The 20,900-nt window shown below is 38.4% G+C and overlaps 4 protein-coding genes and 1 long non-coding RNA gene across 5 annotated transcripts; 3 read left to right on the top strand and 2 right to left on the bottom strand.

Annotated features, from left to right (window-relative positions):
- Positions 1-4,166, top strand: LOC126609151 (uncharacterized). The gene is made up of 7 exons (XM_050277147.1): positions 1-353; positions 793-1,253; positions 1,970-2,153; positions 2,269-2,493; positions 2,608-2,724; positions 3,173-3,406; positions 3,490-4,166. Exons 1-7 carry the CDS (start codon positions 276-278, stop codon positions 3,703-3,705), a joined length of 1,515 nt encoding a protein of 504 aa, XP_050133104.1. The 5' UTR covers positions 1-275; the 3' UTR covers positions 3,706-4,166.
- Positions 4,167-6,538: 2,372 nt separating this feature from the next.
- Positions 6,539-10,611, top strand: LOC126606376 (transcription factor TGA2.3-like). Its single transcript, XM_050273749.1, has 10 exons — positions 6,539-7,136; positions 7,297-7,400; positions 7,474-7,778; positions 8,171-8,248; positions 8,341-8,400; positions 8,981-9,058; positions 9,150-9,207; positions 9,422-9,693; positions 9,784-10,029; positions 10,108-10,611. The coding sequence occupies exons 1-10, from the start codon at positions 7,072-7,074 to the stop codon at positions 10,252-10,254; spliced, it is 1,413 nt and encodes a 470-aa protein (XP_050129706.1). The 5' UTR covers positions 6,539-7,071; the 3' UTR covers positions 10,255-10,611.
- Positions 10,612-10,870: 259 nt separating this feature from the next.
- Positions 10,871-11,846, bottom strand: LOC126606377 (uncharacterized). The gene is made up of 2 exons (XM_050273751.1): positions 11,219-11,846; positions 10,871-11,108 (listed from the first exon to the last, which is right to left on the bottom strand). The coding sequence occupies exons 1-2, from the start codon at positions 11,571-11,573 to the stop codon at positions 11,047-11,049; spliced, it is 417 nt and encodes a 138-aa protein (XP_050129708.1). The 5' UTR covers positions 11,574-11,846; the 3' UTR covers positions 10,871-11,046.
- Positions 11,847-12,838: 992 nt separating this feature from the next.
- LOC126606720 (uncharacterized) lies at positions 12,839-14,389 on the bottom strand. Its single transcript, XR_007617343.1, has 2 exons — positions 13,916-14,389; positions 12,839-13,828 (listed from the first exon to the last, which is right to left on the bottom strand). It is a non-coding gene; the product is annotated as an uncharacterized LOC126606720 (long non-coding RNA).
- Positions 14,390-17,492: 3,103 nt separating this feature from the next.
- LOC126607783 (protein PLANT CADMIUM RESISTANCE 11-like) lies at positions 17,493-18,442 on the top strand. Its single transcript, XM_050275506.1, has 3 exons — positions 17,493-17,652; positions 17,935-18,006; positions 18,138-18,442. The coding sequence occupies exons 1-3, from the start codon at positions 17,493-17,495 to the stop codon at positions 18,440-18,442; spliced, it is 537 nt and encodes a 178-aa protein (XP_050131463.1).
- The last annotated feature ends 2,458 nt before the right edge of the window (positions 18,443-20,900 follow it).

The raw sequence follows: 20,900 nt of genomic DNA, 5'->3' as shown, positions 1-20,900 counted from the left end.
AAGCCAGAGATTCAGTCTTTTTCTACTGATTTAGCCGTTGAGTTTCAGTTTCTTCCCCACCATTTCTCTGCGTTTTCCCCAATTTTTCATTTCTTTAATATTATATTATTCCTCCTTTGATTTAATTAAACAATTACCAAACCCTAAAAATTATTAAACCCCTCCATTGACCTCCCTCTCCTTCTTCGCCTTGTTAGTCACGCTCTCTCTCTGTGAACAAAAACCCTCAAAATTCTCGTTCTTTCGGCAATGCGCGTTGTTTTGCCCCTCTCAGCATGAACAACATCTCTCACAGCTTCTCCTCCTCCACCTCCTCCTCCGTCAATTCCGCCTCCATCACCACCGCTGATCCGGTAAGTGCATCACTCGCTTGAAGCTTTTGAGTTTTGAAGTTTTCGATCACTTTGAATTCATTAGGCCCTGCAAAGACTAAACCTTTTTGCTCAATTTTTCGGTTTGCTTGGACAATTTCTGTACAATTTTCGTGTGTAAACTGCAATTGTTTAGCTTTTTGAAGCTTAATTAAGTTAAATTCAGTTCCGTTGATTACGTTATGCTCGAAAAGTTATGAACTTTTTTATTGGTTTGATTGAATTCGATGGCTTAGCTCGAATTGATGTCGAAAGCTTCTGAATTTGATTTCTGTTGTTTGATTTCTTTTGATTGTAGAATACAATGTTATGCCTGCAAAGTAACTTTTTGATTGGTTTGATTGAATTCGATGGCTTAGCTCGAATTGATGCCAAAAGCTTCTGAATTTGATTGCTGTTGTTTTATTTCTTTTGGTTATAGAATGCAATCTCGAGTCGGAGGAGCATGGATGGTAGTCAAGCCTTGGCTGCTGAGCCATCGCGTCGATGGCGTGACATTTTCTGGTTGGGAGTGTTTCTAATTCATTTGGTTTTGGTGGGATGTGCACTTATAGTTCTGGGAATCAATAGGTTTAAGAAAACAGATAGGCTAAACATAGATAGGTACACCCAGAGGTTTTTGGAAAATCAAAGGGGGTTGACGGAGAACTATTGGCTGCTTTATGCTCTTGCCGGTGGAGTTGGGACACTTCTTGGTTGGACATGGTTGTTCTTCCTCCGTTCTCAAGCGAATCACATGATGAAGTTTGCGGTTCACATCTTGACTACTTATCTTGCTGTGATTAGTGTTCTATTGTTTTGGATGGAACAGTTTTTCTGGGGCGTTGCATTTGCGATTGGTGCTGTATTGCAGTTCATGTATGTTCTTTCAATTGTGGACAGGTATGACTTTGAAATTTCATTGTTAGTTTGTATCTTACAATTCTAAATAATTGTCCAGGATTAAGTAAACTTAATAGTTTATTATAATTTTGTTTGAACTTATATGTGGCCTATAGATCTTACATGTTGGTTCTTCTGTTAGACCGTTATAGGGGATTTTGGCTAAAAAATTAAAAATAAAGATTGAAAATGATTTCTTTTGAACTAATAAGTGAATAAAGTGGAAAAAAGATGCAATATCTAGGTTTATGTTCACAAACTGGAACCTGCATACTAAATTTTCTTTTGGGCTGCTATTCCTTTAGCTGCATAATATGAAACTCTGTTGGCTGAACCGAAAATTTGTATTCTTCATATATGGATGTAATTATACACATTTTAGTATTTATACTGTGAGGCTGGCTTGCCTATGTTTTAGAATTAGGGCACGTGATCAGGGTTATGCTGCTGTGAAAATTGTATCTGATACACCGTGAGTGGTCCCAAGTAGTTGTGTATTGAAGAAGTTTTCCGCAGTTGTATACGCTGTTTTTAGGTTGCAGAGGTTCGACCTTTTGCTTTCCTATTACTTGATTGTCAAGATAGGCCACTGGACCATTCTTGAGCTGCAAGAGGAACAATTCTTTGCACTTATAGAATGTCTTAATGCATATTAAATTAGGAATGGAATGATCATATCCCTTTGCAGTCTTTCTGACTCTATTGTTAATAAATAGACTTCCCTTTACCATGCTGGTGCTACAAGCCGCTGTCAAGATGGTATGGAGTCTACGAGAAGTTATGAGAGTAGCATATGCTTTCATGCTTATTATGCTTGTTTGGATGGTACTATGGTCGTTTGGGGCAGCTGGTGTTGTAGCTTCAAGCATTGGAGATGGTGGACGCTGGTGGCTTCTTGTGGTGAGCTGGCAAGTTTTGCTCTTCTTTCATCTATTATTATTGGGATATGAATGCAATATAACAATTACAATGCCTCAGCTAATGACGTTAATAATGCTGTCACATATGTACTTAGGTTCTCTCTATAAGCTTATTTTGGACGGGGGCAGTACTCTGTAATACTGTGCATGTTATAGTGTCTGGGATGGTGTTTCTTGTTCTTATCCATGGTGGTAGGGAGGCACCATCAATGCCTCCAAACTCACTGATGAAGTCTCTTCGGTATGCAGTCACAACTTCTTTTGGCAGTATCTGCTATGGTTCACTTTTCACAGCTTTCATTCGGACACTGCGGTGGAAGGTACACATTCATGCGTTTGCTTTTCTGAACGATGATTTTTCCTAATATTTCTGTTTAAGTTTGAGAGTGAGTATCTTAATATCTTAGTTCTTACGATTCCGAAACATATTTCAGATCAGGGGAGTTCGGTCCAAGATAGGCAACAATGAGTGTCTACTTTGCTGTGTTGATTTTCTCTTTAATCTAGTGGAGACTCTTGTCCGTTTCTTTAACAAGTATGCCTATGTCCAGGTAGCTTTCTGTTGACAAACGCTGTCATTTCAATTTTCAATTGAGATTGAATCAACGTATTTTTTTCCAAAAGGAACTGGTGCACTGCAAGTAATGCTGCATAGAAACCTCACAACCTTTGTATGTAATTGGAAAAAGTCAACAGCAATTACCAATCCTTGCATTTTTTTTAAAAGGAACACCAAAATTGTTACCCTTAATACCTACAACAGTAATATTTATTTTAGTGAAAAACAAAGGCAGGCTGCTGATTATATTTTAAGTTAACATCTTGATTTTCCCTGCACGTTGTGATCCTTGTATCTAATCACAACATTTTTTTGCCTAAAACTGATCATCCTCGTTTTCAAGTTGTGCTATCTCATCCCCAAGTGACCTTCACTTAGTTCTTGCCATTTTCTTTAAGTTGTGTAGTGGTAGTTATTTCTGAGTGACCTTTTGCCTACAGATAGCTGTTTCTGGCAAAGGCTTCAATCATTCAGCGAGGGATGCCTGGGAGTTATTTCAGTCTACTGGAGTGGAGGCTCTTGTTGCCTATGATTGTTCAGGTGCTGTTCTATTGATGGGAACTGTTTTGGGCGGGCTTATTACAGGAACATCCGCGGGGATCTGGACATGGATTAAGTATAGGGACAGAGTGGTTATGGTGGGGTCCACTGCAATGTTGATGGGAATGGTCTTGGTAAGTTTCTTGAATCAGGATCTTTAATTTTGTTCATATTTTCTTGAGAGTAGAATACCTTAGCAAGGATCATGTATTTGCAGGTGGGGATAGCAATGGTGGTAGTGGAAGGTGCCGTTACATCTATTTATATCTGTTATGCAGAAGACCCCTTGTTGATTCACAGGTGGGATGCTGAGTTCTTCAACCAGATGTCAGAGATGCTACACCAGCGTCTTCAACATAGGAGCTCACGAGCGAGGGAAGTGTTAACCCACCATCGCTTTGATAACCACACACAAGAAACACTCCCTGCCTGAAAAGTTACCCGTGGTATAAAATGTACACTGTTATAGGAATCTTTGTCACTCACAGAAGAGGGAAATGTGATAGGTTTTTGAAGTTATTGGTTAGGGAGAGCTATGTCCAATACCTTCACGGAATTGGATTCAAGTTGAGGAGTGAAGAATGAGACAGGCAAGCAACTTCGTTGTTCTCTCGAGCATTCAATTATTAATCAATATCATATCCAGGTGGAGGTGCTTTGCCAAGGATTTTTCCGGTGATGCATTCGTTACTTCCGCTCCGTTAACCGGATATAGCCATGGAGGTATCACTTGTTTTTGTTGTCCATAACTAGGTTTTTTTGTTTCGGGGCCTCGATTATGTAATTTGTGAATTATCAATTCATGGAAAGAGTACACTTTGATTTGTATCTGTTACATGTAATCAAAGATTGCATGCCTTTATCAAATATATATCTGTGTCTGAAAAATCAAAACATCCAAGTCCAATTTTGGAAAACCAGTTGCGGGCTTACGGCAACATTTTTCTATATTTAGCTCAAGGAAAAAGGAGTCACAAGGGGAGAGACTCTGTTTTCGTCATCAATGCAAACATTACAAAAGCAGTAAACTCCAGAAGCTCAGAAATTGCAGGCAGCATCATTACAGCAAATAAGCTAGAGAGGGAAAAGCTTCTTTTCCTTGTAATGAGGCTGTACTCGACGCCTTCTCCAACTAGTGGCCCGCAATATGGAGGGAAACTTACCTACACTAAAACACCAAACGTGTGATTGTGGTGGTGTCTAAATGAATCATGCATTGTCATGCAGTTTAGCTTTCTTGCATAAGCAATGTGTGATTAATTTGAAATATTTACTTCCATATGCTTTCTGAGGAAGTGTTTGAAAGTGGTTTTCCAACGAGTTTATATTACTTGCTAAATAAACGCTTACGATCATAAGTGTTTCATGTAAGAAGCAAGATCCAAAAGGTCACGTGAGGGGCACACACGTTGCATCACCAACAAGTAGTGTAGAGGGGGGAGAGAGACTTAGGGCTGGTTTGGTATTGCTGTGCTTTGAAAAAAAGCTGCGGTGAGAATAAGTGACTGTGCTGTGAGAATAAGCGGCTGTGAAATAAATCAGCAGAGTGTTTGGTAAATTTTTTTGTAAAAGTGCTTTTGAAAAAAAAAGCAGTTTGATAGTGGGTCTTTTCATTAAAGGAGCACTGTAACTCCATGTGCTTTGAAAAAAAGCTAGTTTTTCAAAGCTGCAAATAGCAGCTTCAGCTTTTTCCTTTGATTTCAGCTTATTCTCACAACAGCTTCCAAAATAAGCCTTTTTTTTTCAGTTTATCAAACACCTAAAACCCTCACAGTTTTTTTTTATAGGTACTTAATTTTTTTTTTTTAAGCACCTCATTTCCAAACCAACCCTTAAAAAGTACAGAGCATCAAGAGATAACACAGAAAAGACCAAAAACGAGCAGCAGAGGGGTGAAAGTGACACGCCATCAAAGTGTACGATTGCCGTATGAAATGCGTCATATTCTTTCGGCTTTGGCACACACAATAAATGTATTGCAAATCCAAATACACAAATTTGTTTATTTACTCACACCCCCACCCCTCAATATATTGACAGCAACAAATGCAGGACAGGGTTCTGCGGTGGTTTCTGTTATGGTGGGTCTGCCACAAACACAGAGGCTTAAGCGCGGCTGAAACTGGAATTGCCTTGCCATTACCAAGAGGTTCCTTTCAAGCAACGCCTTATTTATTAAAATCCCATTAAATCCAAATATTAAAATGCAGGAGGAAAATGCCAAATCTACAAAATATATTTTACTTTTATTGCTTTTTGGCCTCATCTGCAAAATAATCTGAGTTACACATCCCATCATTTTTCGCGCGCTCACACGCTTCCCCATGATTCGTATATTGCAGCTGCAAGACTTGCAGTTCTACAAGTAAAATAATAATTCTATAATCTACAGAGATCGATGGATTAGATAGAAAGAGAGTTTGAGAGACAGAGAGAGAAGAGCGAAGCTTTTCTTATACAAATGAGTGATATTGCGTTGGTATTTCAAGTTAATCTTGTATTGTCGTGTGTTTTAATATAGTTTTACATAGCAAGCAAGTGGCTAGCTTGACATAGTGATTTGAGTTTGGTTGAAGTTTTTCTTGAGAAAGAAAAGAGTTCATCATTGTAAAGAGATGTCGACACTATTCAGGATTTTGAGCATAAAGATTTCATTGACATGTAAAAAGTGAATCTAATCCTAGGGGATATGGCAATACATCTAAGAAATTATTCCATCGAATGATTTCACCCTGGATACGGGAATCAAAAAAGAAAGAAGATGAGTTCTTCTTTCTTTTGTCACTTAGGAGCCGTGAAAGATGAAAGTCTTATGCATGGTTTTGAATGAGAGAAAGAAGTGAGGAATCCTCTTTTCGACTCTGACTCTCCACTCCAGTTGTTGCTTTTCCTCTTGACTTCTACTTATAATGGGAAAAACCTTACCTACGCTTTAGTACCACTATGACAACTTATACCTACGATACAATGACACATATGTTAACTTCTTAACTTAACATTGTATTATTAGTTCAGAATTTCAAAATAACATGTTGGAGTTGTAAAAATCACTCTCATGCAATCGGATGACAAGATTCATGGTAACAATGCCTAATTGGCCTGATTTACCGGCACATATCCATTTCATGAAAGTTGTTTTAGAGAAAGAAGAGAGCATCAATGCAAAACAAAGAACTCTCAGCACTACTAGTCTATACACTAGAATAAAGGAACCAGGACGAGACCCTAGAGATAAAGAATCAACAAAATAGGGTCTTATTTTTGTCTTGGGCTGAATGGACAAGTTGTCCGACGCTCCTCCTTAATTTTTATAGATCATTTTCTCGATTTGGGTTTTTCAAAAACATTGAATTTTGCTTTGATTGACAGCAAAAACAGAGCAGAGAATCAGAGATTGTGGGCTTGTAGCGGAGTGAAAAGGCCAAGACTGGAGAGAGTGACAGAAACGCTCCAAAGGGAGAGACTCAGGAAATGCAAGGCGCTCTCTCTCTCTCTCTCTCTCTCTCTCTCTCTCTCTCTCTGTGGCTCTGGGGTATTGGGAAGCTAAAATCCCAAGTCAGAAAGCAATAATAAAAAGCCTGGTGTTTTAAAATTTATTAAGAAGGGAGTCCTGATACGCTATCCTCCTCTTAAAGCACACCAAGATTTTGTTCACTTCACTCACCCTTCTGCGATATCTCTCTCTCCCCATCTTCTTCTTCTCCAACTGTAAAAAGTCGTATGAGATCATCTTGTTTTACCTTTTCTTTGTTCTGAAGTGATACAGGCAGAAATAATCACGACCCAATCAGAAAAAAAGATGCAGAGCTTCAAAGCAGCTTCAACAAACCCAGAGTTCTACTCCCACTCGTCCTTCTATTTCAGGTTTCTCTCTCTCCTCTGCTTACTGTTTTTGTTTTAATGGCATATGAGAACTGGGTTGTGGGTAAAAAACATAAAAGTCTTGAAATTTATGAAAGTATGCAGATTTTTAGCAGTAAAAATAACCCAGTTGCTCTGTTTTTTTCGCGGTGTGAAAAAACAGGGGAGACGACAGTGACCGGAACCAAACGCGTTTTGCGGATCTTGGAGAGCTTGAACAGTCCGCTACCGCCTTCCCTCCGGATGATGCTGTTGTTTTAAGCCCAAGTATCCTCTCTCTCCCTCTCTCTCCTCCTTTCTCTCTCTCTCTCTCTCTCTCTAATATGTGGGTTTTAATCAGGCGCAGGCTCCATGTTCAGCTTAAAAGCAAACAATGTTAGTGTTGTACCTGATGGCTTGCACTACGGTGCGTTGAACGTTGGGGGTTGTTTGGACATAGGCTCAACCATAACCGGAACAGGAGGAGGAGGAGGGGGAGGGTGTGTGGACACAGTACAGCAGCAACCATACATGTACCAGCAGCAGAAAGGAAGGCCGTCGTCTGGAAATGGACACTTTGAGAATTGGGGTGATAATTCAGCCATGGCTGACAACAGCCAGCAGACTGACACTTCAACGGATGTTGACACCGATGACAAAAACCAAGTATCTCCTTCTCTCTCCCTCTCCCTCTCTCTCTGGTCTGTTTCATGAGCATATTTCTGCTACTATACTTTTTCATGGGAATCTTTCTATAGGCTAATGGAATTGAGAATCGTTTGAAGTTTGGAATTTTGGACTACCATCGTAGTCTCGACTATCGAGCTGTGTGCTCCGAATCTCCCTCTCGTATATTAGAGCTATTTAGATTAACGCTTTGTCAGTTAAAAAAGAGCTTCCAAAAGGCTTTCAATTCAATTAGTACCTTAAATAATGTAACAGGGACCACCTCTAAACTGATTTGCTTTGAATCTGCCTAATTTTGCCCCGTAAACTTCATTTAGCTTTCTAATTTTTTAGTTCAAGTGGATTAATGTGAAATTATGATCTTGTGTTAGCTTCATGGAGTGCAGCATGGAGCACTAGTGGTAGTGGATTCCATGGAGCAGGCAAAGGAAAGAACTGGTGACCAAAAGGTTAGAATATTTAGATTAATAACCAAAGTTATTTCATTAAAAAGTAATTTTCTATCTTAAATGCTAATCCGATTAAGCTAACTTATCTGCAGACGCTACGTAGGCTGGCCCAGAACAGAGAAGCAGCAAGGAAGAGTCGACTAAGGAAGAAAGTATGCATCTTTACTTTCCATAAGCACATATTTGAGTGTCATTTTCTTTAAAATTTCATCATCTCTAACTCTGATAGTCCGTGACATCTTAACACGAATAATGTATGGTCATGTGAAAAAGTTAAAACACATGAGATCACGTTATTCGTTTGACGTGCCACAGTGGCATACCGGGTGTAGGTCAGGAACCTAGTGTATCAATCTATTAGCTATGTATGTTGAGACATAAAATCTTGGTGTAGACTTGCCCTGAAGATTCACTGCCAGGCCTATTACATTTAGGTTTGCCTTAAATGCTTCTCAGCCTTCTCATTCTCTTTGATAGCAAAGGCTTATTTTTTTTAACCTACCTCCCCTTTTTCACTTCTCATTTGGTTGGTTTGACCCTTTTAAACCATTTACTTTCTGCTCCCTTCCTTTAATTTTCTTACCTTTGGTACCCTCCCAGTTAATTGATGTTCTCCCAAAAATTTAATGACCCTCTGCAACCTTGAACTGTTGAATGAAAAAGTTGCATTGTCTTAAGTTGATGAATGAAACATACTTGGATCATTTATAGGTTTTGGTTTTGGATACATAGGCATATGTCCAGCAGCTGGAAAATAGTCGACTTAGGCTTTCGCAGCTGGAGCAAGAGCTTCAGCGAGCCCGCCAGCAGGTGAACGACTTTGTAGTTTTCATCAGTAATATGTGCGTGTGTGGGTATACATATATATAATTATTCGTCTCTTGCTGGTGTTTCAACGCAGGGTATATTTATTACAAATGGACTTCCAGGGGATCATGGTCATTCAGTGGCAGGAAATGGTATATGTTATGTCAGTTAGATCCATGAAACTTGTAATTAGTAATGGTAATTAAGGAAATTGATTCTTAAAATGCAGTTAAGGTTTTACAATTTCTTGTGTCTTGAATTCAATGAGCAATCTTTTGTAATTCGGAGGTAACTTGTAGGTATATGGTATGATATTGGATGAGCATGCCTTGATCCATTGGTTTCTGATAACTGATTGTACGTCAGGGGCCTTAACATTTGACTTGGAGTATGCACACTGGCTTGAGGAACATCAGCGGCTAATACATGATATGCGATCAGCTGTGAATTGCCATATGGGAGATAATGAATTGCGGATTCTCGTTGATAGTGTAATGACACATTATGATGAGATATTCAGGTTGAAGAGCATCGCTGCCAAGACTGATGTGTTTCACATTATCTCTGGCATGTGGCAGACGCCCACTGAAAGGTGTTTTATGTGGTTGGGTGGATTCCGCTCCTCCGAACTTCTCAAGGTAATCTTCTATAGATTTCGTTTTCTAAGTTGTGTATACACTTTCACTGTTGGCCTATCTGTAATCGTGTTTTTATCGTTGGATATTCAGATACTTGGGAACCACCTCGAGCCCTTAACAGATCAACAGTTGATGGGAATATGCAATCTGCAGCAATCCTCCCAACAGGCTGAAGATGCCTTGTCACAAGGAATGGAAGCTCTACAACAATCTCTTGTGGAGACACTTTCCTCGGCGAATCATTGCCCCACAGGTTCTGGTAATGTCGCCGACTACATGGGCCAAATGGCAATTGCTATGGGAAAGCTGGCCACACTTGAGAATTTCCTTTACCAGGTAACGGTGCTCGCTTATGATTTCTTATGTACATTGGATGTACACAAAAACTAACTCGCACACTTTCTTACTTGTTAGGCTGACCTTTTGAGACAGCAAACTCTGCAACAATTGCATAGGATTCTGACCACTCGCCAAGCAGCTCGTGCCCTTCTTGTCATCAGTGACTACTTCTCTCGTCTCCGAGCACTAAGTTCTTTGTGGCAAGCGCGTCCTAGGGACTAATGTTTTATCACTCCCAGCTCGACTCGCTTTAGGAATTACGAAAAATTAAATCTGCTATTTCCCCAGTGTTAGTAAACCAGCTCCAGTGCTGAGACCATGAAGATGGTTAACCATCAAAAATGTAAATCAGGCACTTGAGACCCCGTTCCCCCCCTGCATATGATGCTTTTCCAAATGTCAAAGATTAGGAAGGGTTCGGATGGTGATTGTCTAACATGTAATTAAGTAATCAAGTAAAAGAATGTCTTCTTTGGCAAGGGTGAGTGGATGTATACTAATTTAACATTATGCTTACGCTAATCTCATCAGATTGTCAGTGGGGACTGACGACTGAGCATTTTTGGAGATGTTGACGAACTGGCAAGTTGTTCCCTTCCTTGGCTTTTACGCAGGTCTCGCCTAATATTTAAAGGGTAATGATTTGCATTATCTCGTTGTCTCCTTTGACGTTTTTTTTCTTATTATAATTTATCCGATTCACCTCTTCCAGATCCTGCGTAAAGCGGGGGAGCTTTGTGCATTGGGTACGACCAAAAATAATTTATCCGATTCAAAAGCTAAAAAAACTAAGAGAATTGCATGAGAAGAAAAAGAGAGTATGGAAATTACTGTTCAGGTTTTATCTTGCAATTTGAACTTGATGCAACTGAATAATGTGGCATTCTTAGTGTTTTGTTTTGTCATTTGACACATGATGCTTGCAGTGCTTTTACTGCAAAATGTTTTGCCCATCGGTAATCTGTTCTGTTTTGAAAGGGGCCGCGACATTATTTGAGGTTAGCATACTTGTGCTCATGAGTGCTTGATCAAGTTCTCCACTCGCTTGTAAGTTTTTCTCCTGTCGTTCATCCTTCCTGCCGTACACCAGCCAAAAATTAGTCACTGACGAATTAAAATTGAATAAAATCTTTTTTTTCTTTCTGGGAAAAGACTAAACTAATTAAGAAAGGATTAGAGTGCTTACTTGGCCTGCAATCTCTTCTGGATTTTACAGCTTGTGGTATAAAAACTCCAGTCCCAGTCACATCGCTATTTTCCCACAACTTCGCAAGAGAAGCTGGCACTGCATAATTAGTACTGTTCTTATTTTCCAACCAACTTATATATCCAAGTGATGATGACATACTGTGACCTGCAGGACGTTTGGTGACATTACTGCGAAATGAGTTATATTTCGCGCTTTTCGCGTCCGGAAAATCTTCATTGTCTGCAGTCAAGGCCAAAATCTGCCTTCTAATCTCGGCGAAAAAGATATCATCATCGTCGACATAAGCACTTTCATCCTCGAATGCAAGATTAACGTTTGTGTGAATGTCCATGTCGAGTTATTGATAAAGAGTTCTGAAATCAAAAGTGCTTTTTCGTTTTCGGATTCCTGATCAGGAAATGGTGAGTTGGGTTGCTGAAGGGAAGAGTTTGGGATTTAAATAAGTAGTTTGAGAGAGATCGAAGAACACAAAATACTTTGTTTGCGGTCAAAAATGGATATAGATGCAGAAATGCTGATTTGCATATTATCTTACTGCAAATGAATCCAAGTTCATGAATATGTCATGCACGTACGTTAAGAACATGTCTATTCGTTATGCTTGTTAAATTCGTCTGCACTGTTCATGAGTAGATAAATAGGATGACTAATGACAATTAACTATCTTTAATTAGCAAGTTTAGGGGCTTGAATTGGTGTAGAAGTTTTCTTCAAATTAATTAACTAATTAATTAATCTAATTCAGATTTCACTTTTCGTAGTTTAGATTAATTTAAAACAGACCATCACTTGTATTTTAAAAATAAATCTTCATAAAATTTGCCTATCAAAAGATATCCATATAATATTGAACGTAAACGAAGGTAAAGGTCAATTATGAGTATCGGTTTGCTATGGTATGTGCGCATAATTGGATGGTCAACATTTGTTCAAGTTTAGCAACATTTTGCCACAAATTGGACAGAAGCACAAAGGGACAAAAATTGGTAGCTTGATTAGATACGAACGAGCCCTAATTCGAAATCTACTCCCCTCCCAAGGGTTATCTTGATTATGGGCATGGTTTGTTGAGGTTTATTAGTTGTTGGTGGGTCGGGGCCGTTGATCTTAAGGGTGTTGTTTTTCTTGATTGATTCACGGCGGCGCCACCCTTACGTGGCCAGGTTCATATGGCAGCTTCGCTTGGTTTATAGGAGTAGCAGAACTTGCAGATGTTGTACCATCTTAGGTAGAGAGGACTTGGGCGGTGGAGATAAGTCAACGGTGGACACCGTTATCGGATTAGTGTAAGTTTCGTATGTACAGTGTTTAACGGGTAATGTCTTGTCTAGTGAGTGATGCGGCCTCGCTTGTCAATGATGGTTTTTGTGGTCTCGCTTGACGGCAATGACATTGTATGTGCCTCAGTATAAGTCTATTGCACATGCTGTCTTTGTGGTAGAGTTTATAGAGGTGCTTGTGGTAGCTGTTAGAAAGTTTACAGTTTATTTTTATTTGTGCGAATTATCTCCAGATCAGTGCACTGACACTAGGGAATGCACTCATATGGAGACCATTATAATTGTGTTCATGTGTCTTAATAGAAATAACAATCACTTCTTGGAAAAAAAATATATGAATTTATAGACTGGTAGAAGCACTATTTGAAGGCCCCAACAAAAAAGATACAGTTAAAATTACAATTTTACAAAGTAGCAGGGAAAAAAAGGAGCATCAGCAACAAGCAAGCACATAATATATATACACACACATGTTTTTTGGTAATCACATATACAGTAATAATAATAAACATAGAGAAGGACTAACATACAATCAATAAACGAAATTTATGTCAAAGCAGTAATGTTTGATAGTCATCGTTCAACAATATTGAAGCAGAAAATGACTTGGTTGGACTTGATATTGAGTGGCGCCCCCCCCTCAAGAGAACCCGCTTGCCATCTTGCAATTGTGTATTGGTCAAACTTGTCTCATCCACCAAATTTTGGACAAACCAAAAGAAGAAGAATTCCCAAAGCTCCCTGATTACCTTCTTGCGAATACAAGTTACAGATTTAGGGGTTGGAGTCGATGATGATGCTAATAAGCTAAATGATTTCCATGGGTTGAAGATGGCCAACATAGCAGATACTTTGTGCGTATAAGAAATTGAAGCAATATATTGGGGCTAAAGGGAAAGGGTGCTTGGATGGCTGATGGAGAAAACCAAAACAGGTTACAATTGGTGATTGAGACAAGAGGGTGTCAAACATGTTCAATAAGTTTGCTTGGATGCGTATGTATCATACGAAGAATCAAGAGCTTCAAAATGAAGTAGACACTGAGCTAGTTATAGTTTTTGTCTTTGCTTATAAAAGGTGATTTGGAGCAATTATTCGCTAACCATGGTTGAACTTGAACCTATTTGCTGGGAAGATTAGGGGTGTGTTCGGAACCAAATCAGTTCGGTTCGGTTTTTTCCATGAAAATTGTTAAAAAAAAAAAAAAAACTGGGCAGTCAAGCGCAGATACCTGATGAGGGATTTGATTCTATGACTGATGATAGGAAGTGGGGTGCTCGCATGACAAAAGCAAGCTTGGTTCCTCCTGTTACGATGCAATATGAAGTTATTGAGGAATATGTTATTGTATCCAATGAGGAGAATGTGAAACGGAAAATGCAGGTATCCTTACCAGATGATTGTGTTGAGAAACTTACTGAAGAATGGAACTGAGGAGTCGGATATGGAGCTTCCTGAAGTAAAGGATTACAAGCCAAGGAAAATGCTTGGAGATGAATTTATAGAGCAAGAAGTTTATGGAATTGATCCCTATAGCCACAATCTTTTACTTGACTCCATGCCAGAGGACTTCGACTGGCCTCTTGGGGAGAAGCATATGTTTATTGAAGATGTGCTCCTTCGCACATTGAATAAGCAAGACAGGCGGTACTACACCGGGAAGTTGGGAACCATAACAGAATGAAGGTTCGGCTAGGGAGAGAAAAAAACAGGGGAGAGAAGAATGAAGGTGCGGCTGGAGTCCAGGAGAACAAAATGAAAGGGAAAAAAGAAACGGAAAGAAAAAAGATTGAGAGATGGTAAAGTGCGGCTAGGATGAAAGAAAAGAAAGAGGAGGAATAATAGGTTAAGGTTTAGAGTTGTAAAAGCATGTTTTAATATTTTGGGCTTAAGGTTTGGTGACATATTGAGCTTAGCATATTTGGGCTTACAAATTGGGTTTAGAAAATAATACCCAAAGATAATTAAATAAAATAAATATTAATTTAATTAATTTGGTTCGGTTCGGTTTAATTTTTTCGGTCTCGATCGGTGTTCGGTTCGAATTTTTTCGGTTTTCGGTTTTTTTTAACCCACACCTAGGCAAGATTAGGAGGTCTATGAATGTTTTTTGTTCTTGGTCAATTTCAAAAGATTGTTGTGATGAAAAGCCTTCTTTTTAATCACTTTCAGAGATCTTACATATATAACATAGTTTGTAATGTCTTTCTTATTAAGAAAATACAGTTGAATCTTACATATATAACATAGTTTGTAATGTCTTTCTCATTAAGAAAATACAGTTGAACTTTCTCACCCTTACATTTCTCTTTTGATCTCTCCCTCTCTCTAAAGGTTCATCTTCTTCATAGCTAAATACTTTTGTCATGGAGCACCACAATCAGAAGCTGCTTCCAAAATAGGCAAGCCATTCCATTGGTGAAATAGCGTACCTCTCTGGCAGCTTTCTGGCAGCTTTCTTCGACTGAGGACTGAGGACTGAGGACTCCAAGATTCGAAGCGAAGACGACTCGGGCTCACGGAAGGCTGACGGCTGATGGATGAGAGCAACTACATCCCTAAAAATTGTGCTGGCACCCAGCCATTTAATCTACTTAATTAACAGTGATTGATCCCAATCAACAATTAATTGGCCCAATGCAATGAACAGTTAATTGGCCGAATGCATCTCCACCTGTAAAAAATGCGCTGGCACAAATGCATCTTCATCCCTACAAAATGCACTGGCACCCAGCTCATTTAAAATTTTTTTTTATAAAATAATAATAAAAAAATTAGTTTTAATTTCGGATAGGATTTTTAACCAATCTTTTCAAACCACGTGTCATTATCCGAAAGTACTATTTTGTGAATAGATTTTCAATAAGATTTTCAACCAATTCTGACGTGTCACGTGTCACTATCTGTTTACAATAATTTAGCTAAGATTTCGATCAGATTTTCAACCAATCTTGTCACGCCACGTATCATTATCCGAACGTACTATTTTGTGAATAAATTTCCGATAAGATTTTCAACCAATCCTGACGCGCCACGTGTCATTATCTGTGTACAATAATTTAGCCAAGATTTCGATAAGGTTTTCAACCAATCTTGTTAAGCCACGTGTCATTATCCGAATGTACTATTTTGTTGATAGATTTCCGATAAGATTTTCAACCAACCAATAAGATTTTCAACCAATCACGACGTGCCACTTGACTACTTCTTATGCGATCTCTCAGCCTATCACAAAACGCTTCAGTAATTATACTCCATATTTCTCGCAACTCCATCTCATTACTCGTAAAAGGGTCATGAGTAATTTGAACCCAGCATTGACACAATGTAACATCTTCGATGAGCTTCCACATAGCCATTTTTTCCACACAAAAAAAATAATATGAAAGCTTTGATTGAAAGTGTTGAAAATATTGAAATGTGATGTAAGGTGGAAGATGATGGTTAGGTATTTATAGAAAAAAAAAATTTATTTTATTTTTTCTGTATTTTTAAACAATTTTTTATTAATTTTTATTAAGTTAATAAATTTGGACTATTGGATTTGAAAAAAATTCAAATCCAACAACCCAAATGTGGACACGTGGCAAATGGTCATATTTTTTACTGTTTGGTATTTTTTTCATTTTTTGGTCGAAAATCGTGGACCATTGATCTCAGGATTGGACAACCCATAACGCGCCACGTCACTAGCCGTTGGATTTGAATTTCAAATTTTTTTGACCGTTGGAAATCCAACGGTCCAAAAAACTAGTTGTTGGAAATCTAAGAAGGCTTTACCTATCTCTTCCTTTATTAAATGACAAACCTGACCAGCATATGATTAAACTCAATTTTGATGGTTCAGTTTCGAACAACCGTGCTGCTGCTGCTTTTGTGCTCTGTAACAGTAAATCACAAGTGATTGGGGCGGGGGCTCTTAATCTTGATGGCACTACTATTTCGGTAGCAGAAGCGATGGGTTTGCGAGAAGGGCTCTAGTGTGCTAGGTGCAAGGGTTTCACTAAAGTGATGGTGGAGGGGAACTCTAAGCTCATCATTGAAGCTATGCAGGGTCATTGGGGAATTCCTTGGAGAGTCAACTCTATCATCAATTATATTCGTATCCTAGCTCGGTCTTTTAGTCAAGTTGACTAGAAGCACATTTTCAGAGAGGCAAACTTTGTTGCGGATGCTTTAGCTCACCTTGGTCTGTAACTCTTGAATTCTCATTATTGAGATTTCTGTTTACCTGATGTTGCTTTTCATGCCTTTAATTTTTATTTTTGAACAAACGATATCATCTACACTAAGAGGAAGGGGTAGGTTTAGCCTCACAATGGGCTAGCAATAATGTGGTTCAAATTCGCCTTTGGCGAGAATCGAACCTAAAGCCTCTCACTTACAAGTGAAGAGAAATACCACTAGACTGAAGTACTAAGTGGCTTCATGCCTTTAATTTTGATTGTATTGGAAATGGTTGTACTAGAGGCTTCGTGCTTTAATGAATTTCTTTGCATAAAAAATAAATAAAAAATAAAAAAAAAACAATCTCCGCAATCCGCCCACAGGTGATGCATGGAAGAATAAAAACTTCAGACCATCAAACTGTATATTGCAATTTGGGCAACTCCTGTGGGCATTCTTGACCTTTAGTGGCCGATACATTTAATGCTTTTATAAGTTCGGCTTAAAATAACTAAAAGAAGAAGAAAAAAAAATACTGGAACCAGAGTCGTCCACAATTTTCAGGGGTCCATTCACGCTTGTGTAATTCACTACCAAAAATATAAAACACACCCGTTGGGTGCTTAAGTGTAATCCGTTCATACGAAGAGGCATGTACGTTGAATAAGACAATATGTCTGTTGATGAAAACTGACAAACACACACACACACACACACACACACACACACACATATACATACATACATACATACATACATACATACAGTGATCATCGCTCGATTTTCAAGAGTACCATATGGGCATGGCTAAGTTAGAAAGAGAGTCAATGCGGCCGCCATCCCCATCAGTGCCGCCTCTAACAACCACTGGCATTCCGCTTAACCTAATTAGCACCTGTACTTCTGCTTCCCCGATGGCTTGGTCCACCGGGCTCTGCAATTGTTGTGGTGATGTTAGCAGTTGTAAGTGCATCTTATGCATTATTTTTAATTATTTCACTCATAACTTATGCCAGATCATTGTATTAAGGGTAAACCTATGTTATCATTTTATTTCTCTTTACTTTATTTCCCTTTACTATTTATTGCAAAAGTAAGATTTTTGAACTTTTGGAGTTTTATGATAAAGAAAACATTAATCCTAATATTCTATTCAATAATTCTATCAATTTTTTAATACTCAGTTATACATGGCACAAGTTTTGTTTATACTTTTAGATAATCAAATATTTCGTAATTTTCTAGGTTGCTTGACGTGTTGGTGTCCATGTGTAACATTTGGACGCATTGCAGAAATTGTGGATAGGGGATCAACTCGTAAGTTTATTAAGTATATTTTGTATTTTTACCATGATGATCTCTTAATTTTGTTACTACTACTACGAACTTGCTTACGCAAAAGAATTAATGAAATGAGCATATTTATGCGCACGATTGCATGCATGCAGCTTGTGGAGTGAGTGGAACTCTTTACAGTTTGATGATGTGCTTGATGGGTTGCTCGTGTTTGTACTCGTGCTTCTATAGAACCAAATTGAGAGGACAATATTTCTTGGAGGAGAAGCCCTGCACGGATTGCTGCGTCCATTTTTGCTGCGAGGCATGTGCTTTGTGCCAAGAGTATAGACATCTTCAGAACCAGGGCTTTGACATGTCCATCGGCTGGCACGGCAACGTTGAAAGGCAGAGACGACTGGCTCCAACATCAATGCCACTACATCCACAACTTTATGCAGCAGGCATGACGCGCTAGCTAATTGCATGTACTCCTTGCTGTGAGTTTGAGGTAGACTAAGTACGAGAAAGAACAATTGGAAATGCTTGCTCTAGAGTTGGAAAATAATTCCATGTACTCCTTGCTGTCGCAAATAGTAGTCTATTATATTTGAATGACTTTTTGTTATTATTAATTGTCTCGGCTCCTCTCGTATTATCTCTTATTAATTAAAAGAAGATTTGATTAATCAGTTACTTATTCTAATCGGATTTAGTTCAGATTTCGTCCTAATTTGGTTATTTTATTACGCGCCGGTGAAGTTTAGTTTGTGTTCATTGCTCTACATTTTTCTTTTTCTCTTTTCTGTTCTTCCACGAAATTTGGAGAGATTTCCATCGTAGCATCATCATCATTCGTATGGTATTCATTGTCTCTCTTTTTTGTCGCTGGATATGTGTGTCGTTTTTTATGTTTGAAGTTGTATATATATGATAAGTACGAACAGGGATTCAAGGGTACAGCACTGAGCGGTGTATATATGCGTGCCCTCATTTTGAGTGGGATGGAGGTGTAAGGAGTAATTTGAAAATCAACAAGTTACTAGGATCATAGATATAACAAATATAATTACAATAAATTAATCAAACAATTAAAGGGAAATAAACTTATCTTCCAAAGAGAAGGAAGAAGAAGCGATGATGCTAGGGTTTCAAGGAGGAACTTCTATACTCTGGCAGCTGAGAGTCCTTGTGCACAGAAAAAGGGTTTTGCATTAGAATAGGATGATTATTGTAAATGCAAGGCCCTCTTAATATATAGATGCTCATCCCTGTAATCCGGCCTATTAACTTATTAAAGGATATTCCAAGAAACAGTAAGCACATGTTGTTTGACACTCACAATTTATAGGAGGTGTTATCATATATGACCTCATTCCGGTCACCAATTCATTAACTTTGATTTATTTATTTTTTTTTAATCAGAACCTTAAAACCCTCCTTAATCTACCTACTCTAGTCATATTTAGTCTGTTAATGTACCTACTCTAGTCAGATTTAGTCTTGATTATTTGATTGCTTTCCAGTTTAGTTTAGTGTGAACCTTATTTATTTGACCTAAATTCTTTTCTTCCATCTCGCCCTTCTGTTCAAACTTATTTTTCATTTTTCTATCAACTCGCTTGGTTTGGGAGAGGATCCATCGTCTATATTCCGGGCACCGTCATCAGGTACTTGTTGGTTGCATCTTCAATACAAATACTCGTATTTACAAATTCTATTTTGTTTTAGTTTTCCTGTTTGGATAGGATCATCATAGATCGATCGATCAATAAGTCCGTGCTCGGTAGGGGATAGTCACGGGCGAGTGCTGTTGTCTCTTGTGATTGGGAACCCTCCTCAATTAGTTAATCAGCGTTGGGTTTATGATATTTTAAATATTTACGAATGCGTTTTGATATCTGACCTTGCAGGCCAGTTTTTAAATAGACCTGCAGCTTGGGCTGGTTGTGGCTGGACTTTGATCTGAATTTAGAGCTGTGGTTTCCTGCGGATAACGTAAGAATTGAAGCCGAGTATTGTCTTTTCTTTTCTGACGTGGGAATTTTCAATTTTCATTCATATTATTCTTGGTGGAATCGTTTTGCATTCTTTAGTTGTGAATGTGAACTCGTGTCATTATAACTTTTATTCACGGTTCTGGAGTTGCTGTGATTAGTCAATGAATATTTGTTATCTCGTCTTGCAGGCCATCGTTACTAATTGTTGTTTAAGTTGTTGGATTGTGAATAACTACTGATCAGAATGGAAAAGCTTCAAAATGATCTTGAGACTTGTAAGAGCAATATCGAGAGATGGAGGATCAGAAAACTGATCAAGGAACTTGAACCCGCATATTTTTTTGGCTTGATTTCTATCATCATTCCTCCCATGAAAACAATGTCCAGTGTTACTGAGTGGCTGGCGAATCATAAAATTCGAATGCTTTCAGACCTTGAAAGTGGTTCTGAATTGTTTAAAGGTATACGTATGGCTAGGTCTGATGCATGTACGTAAGCTCAGGAAGTCCTCGAGGGTTGCAAGTAGGGATGGGCAATGGTTATAGTGGGCGGGTAACCGCAGTTATTTATCTATAACCGTTTATTTTCATACCCGTATAACCGTTTACCTGTTGGGTAATTGTCTAAACGGTTATACCTATACCCATAACCGTTTATAAACGGTTAACCATACCCATAACCATGTACCCATTTAACCGTAATCGTTTACCCATTTATCATTTTTAAACCCGTTTATCCTTTCTTTTTTACCATTTACTCTTTTTTCACCCGTCTACATGTTTTTTTAACAACTTGAAAATTAAAAAAGAAAAATTTGTCATAATTTTGTTTTTCCAACAATTAAACACCGTTATAGGTACATTCATCATACATTTCCGCATTTTAATTTTTTAAGTCCGTATACCATTCCAATAATTGAAATATTTACAGACAATA

The sequence above is a fragment of the Malus sylvestris genome, chromosome 16, assembly GCF_916048215.2.
Source record: "Malus sylvestris chromosome 16, drMalSylv7.2, whole genome shotgun sequence".
Lineage (NCBI taxonomy): Eukaryota > Viridiplantae > Streptophyta > Magnoliopsida > Rosales > Rosaceae > Malus > Malus sylvestris.
Note: the sequence above shows the minus strand (reverse complement) of the source record. Positions and strands in the feature narration are given on the sequence as shown.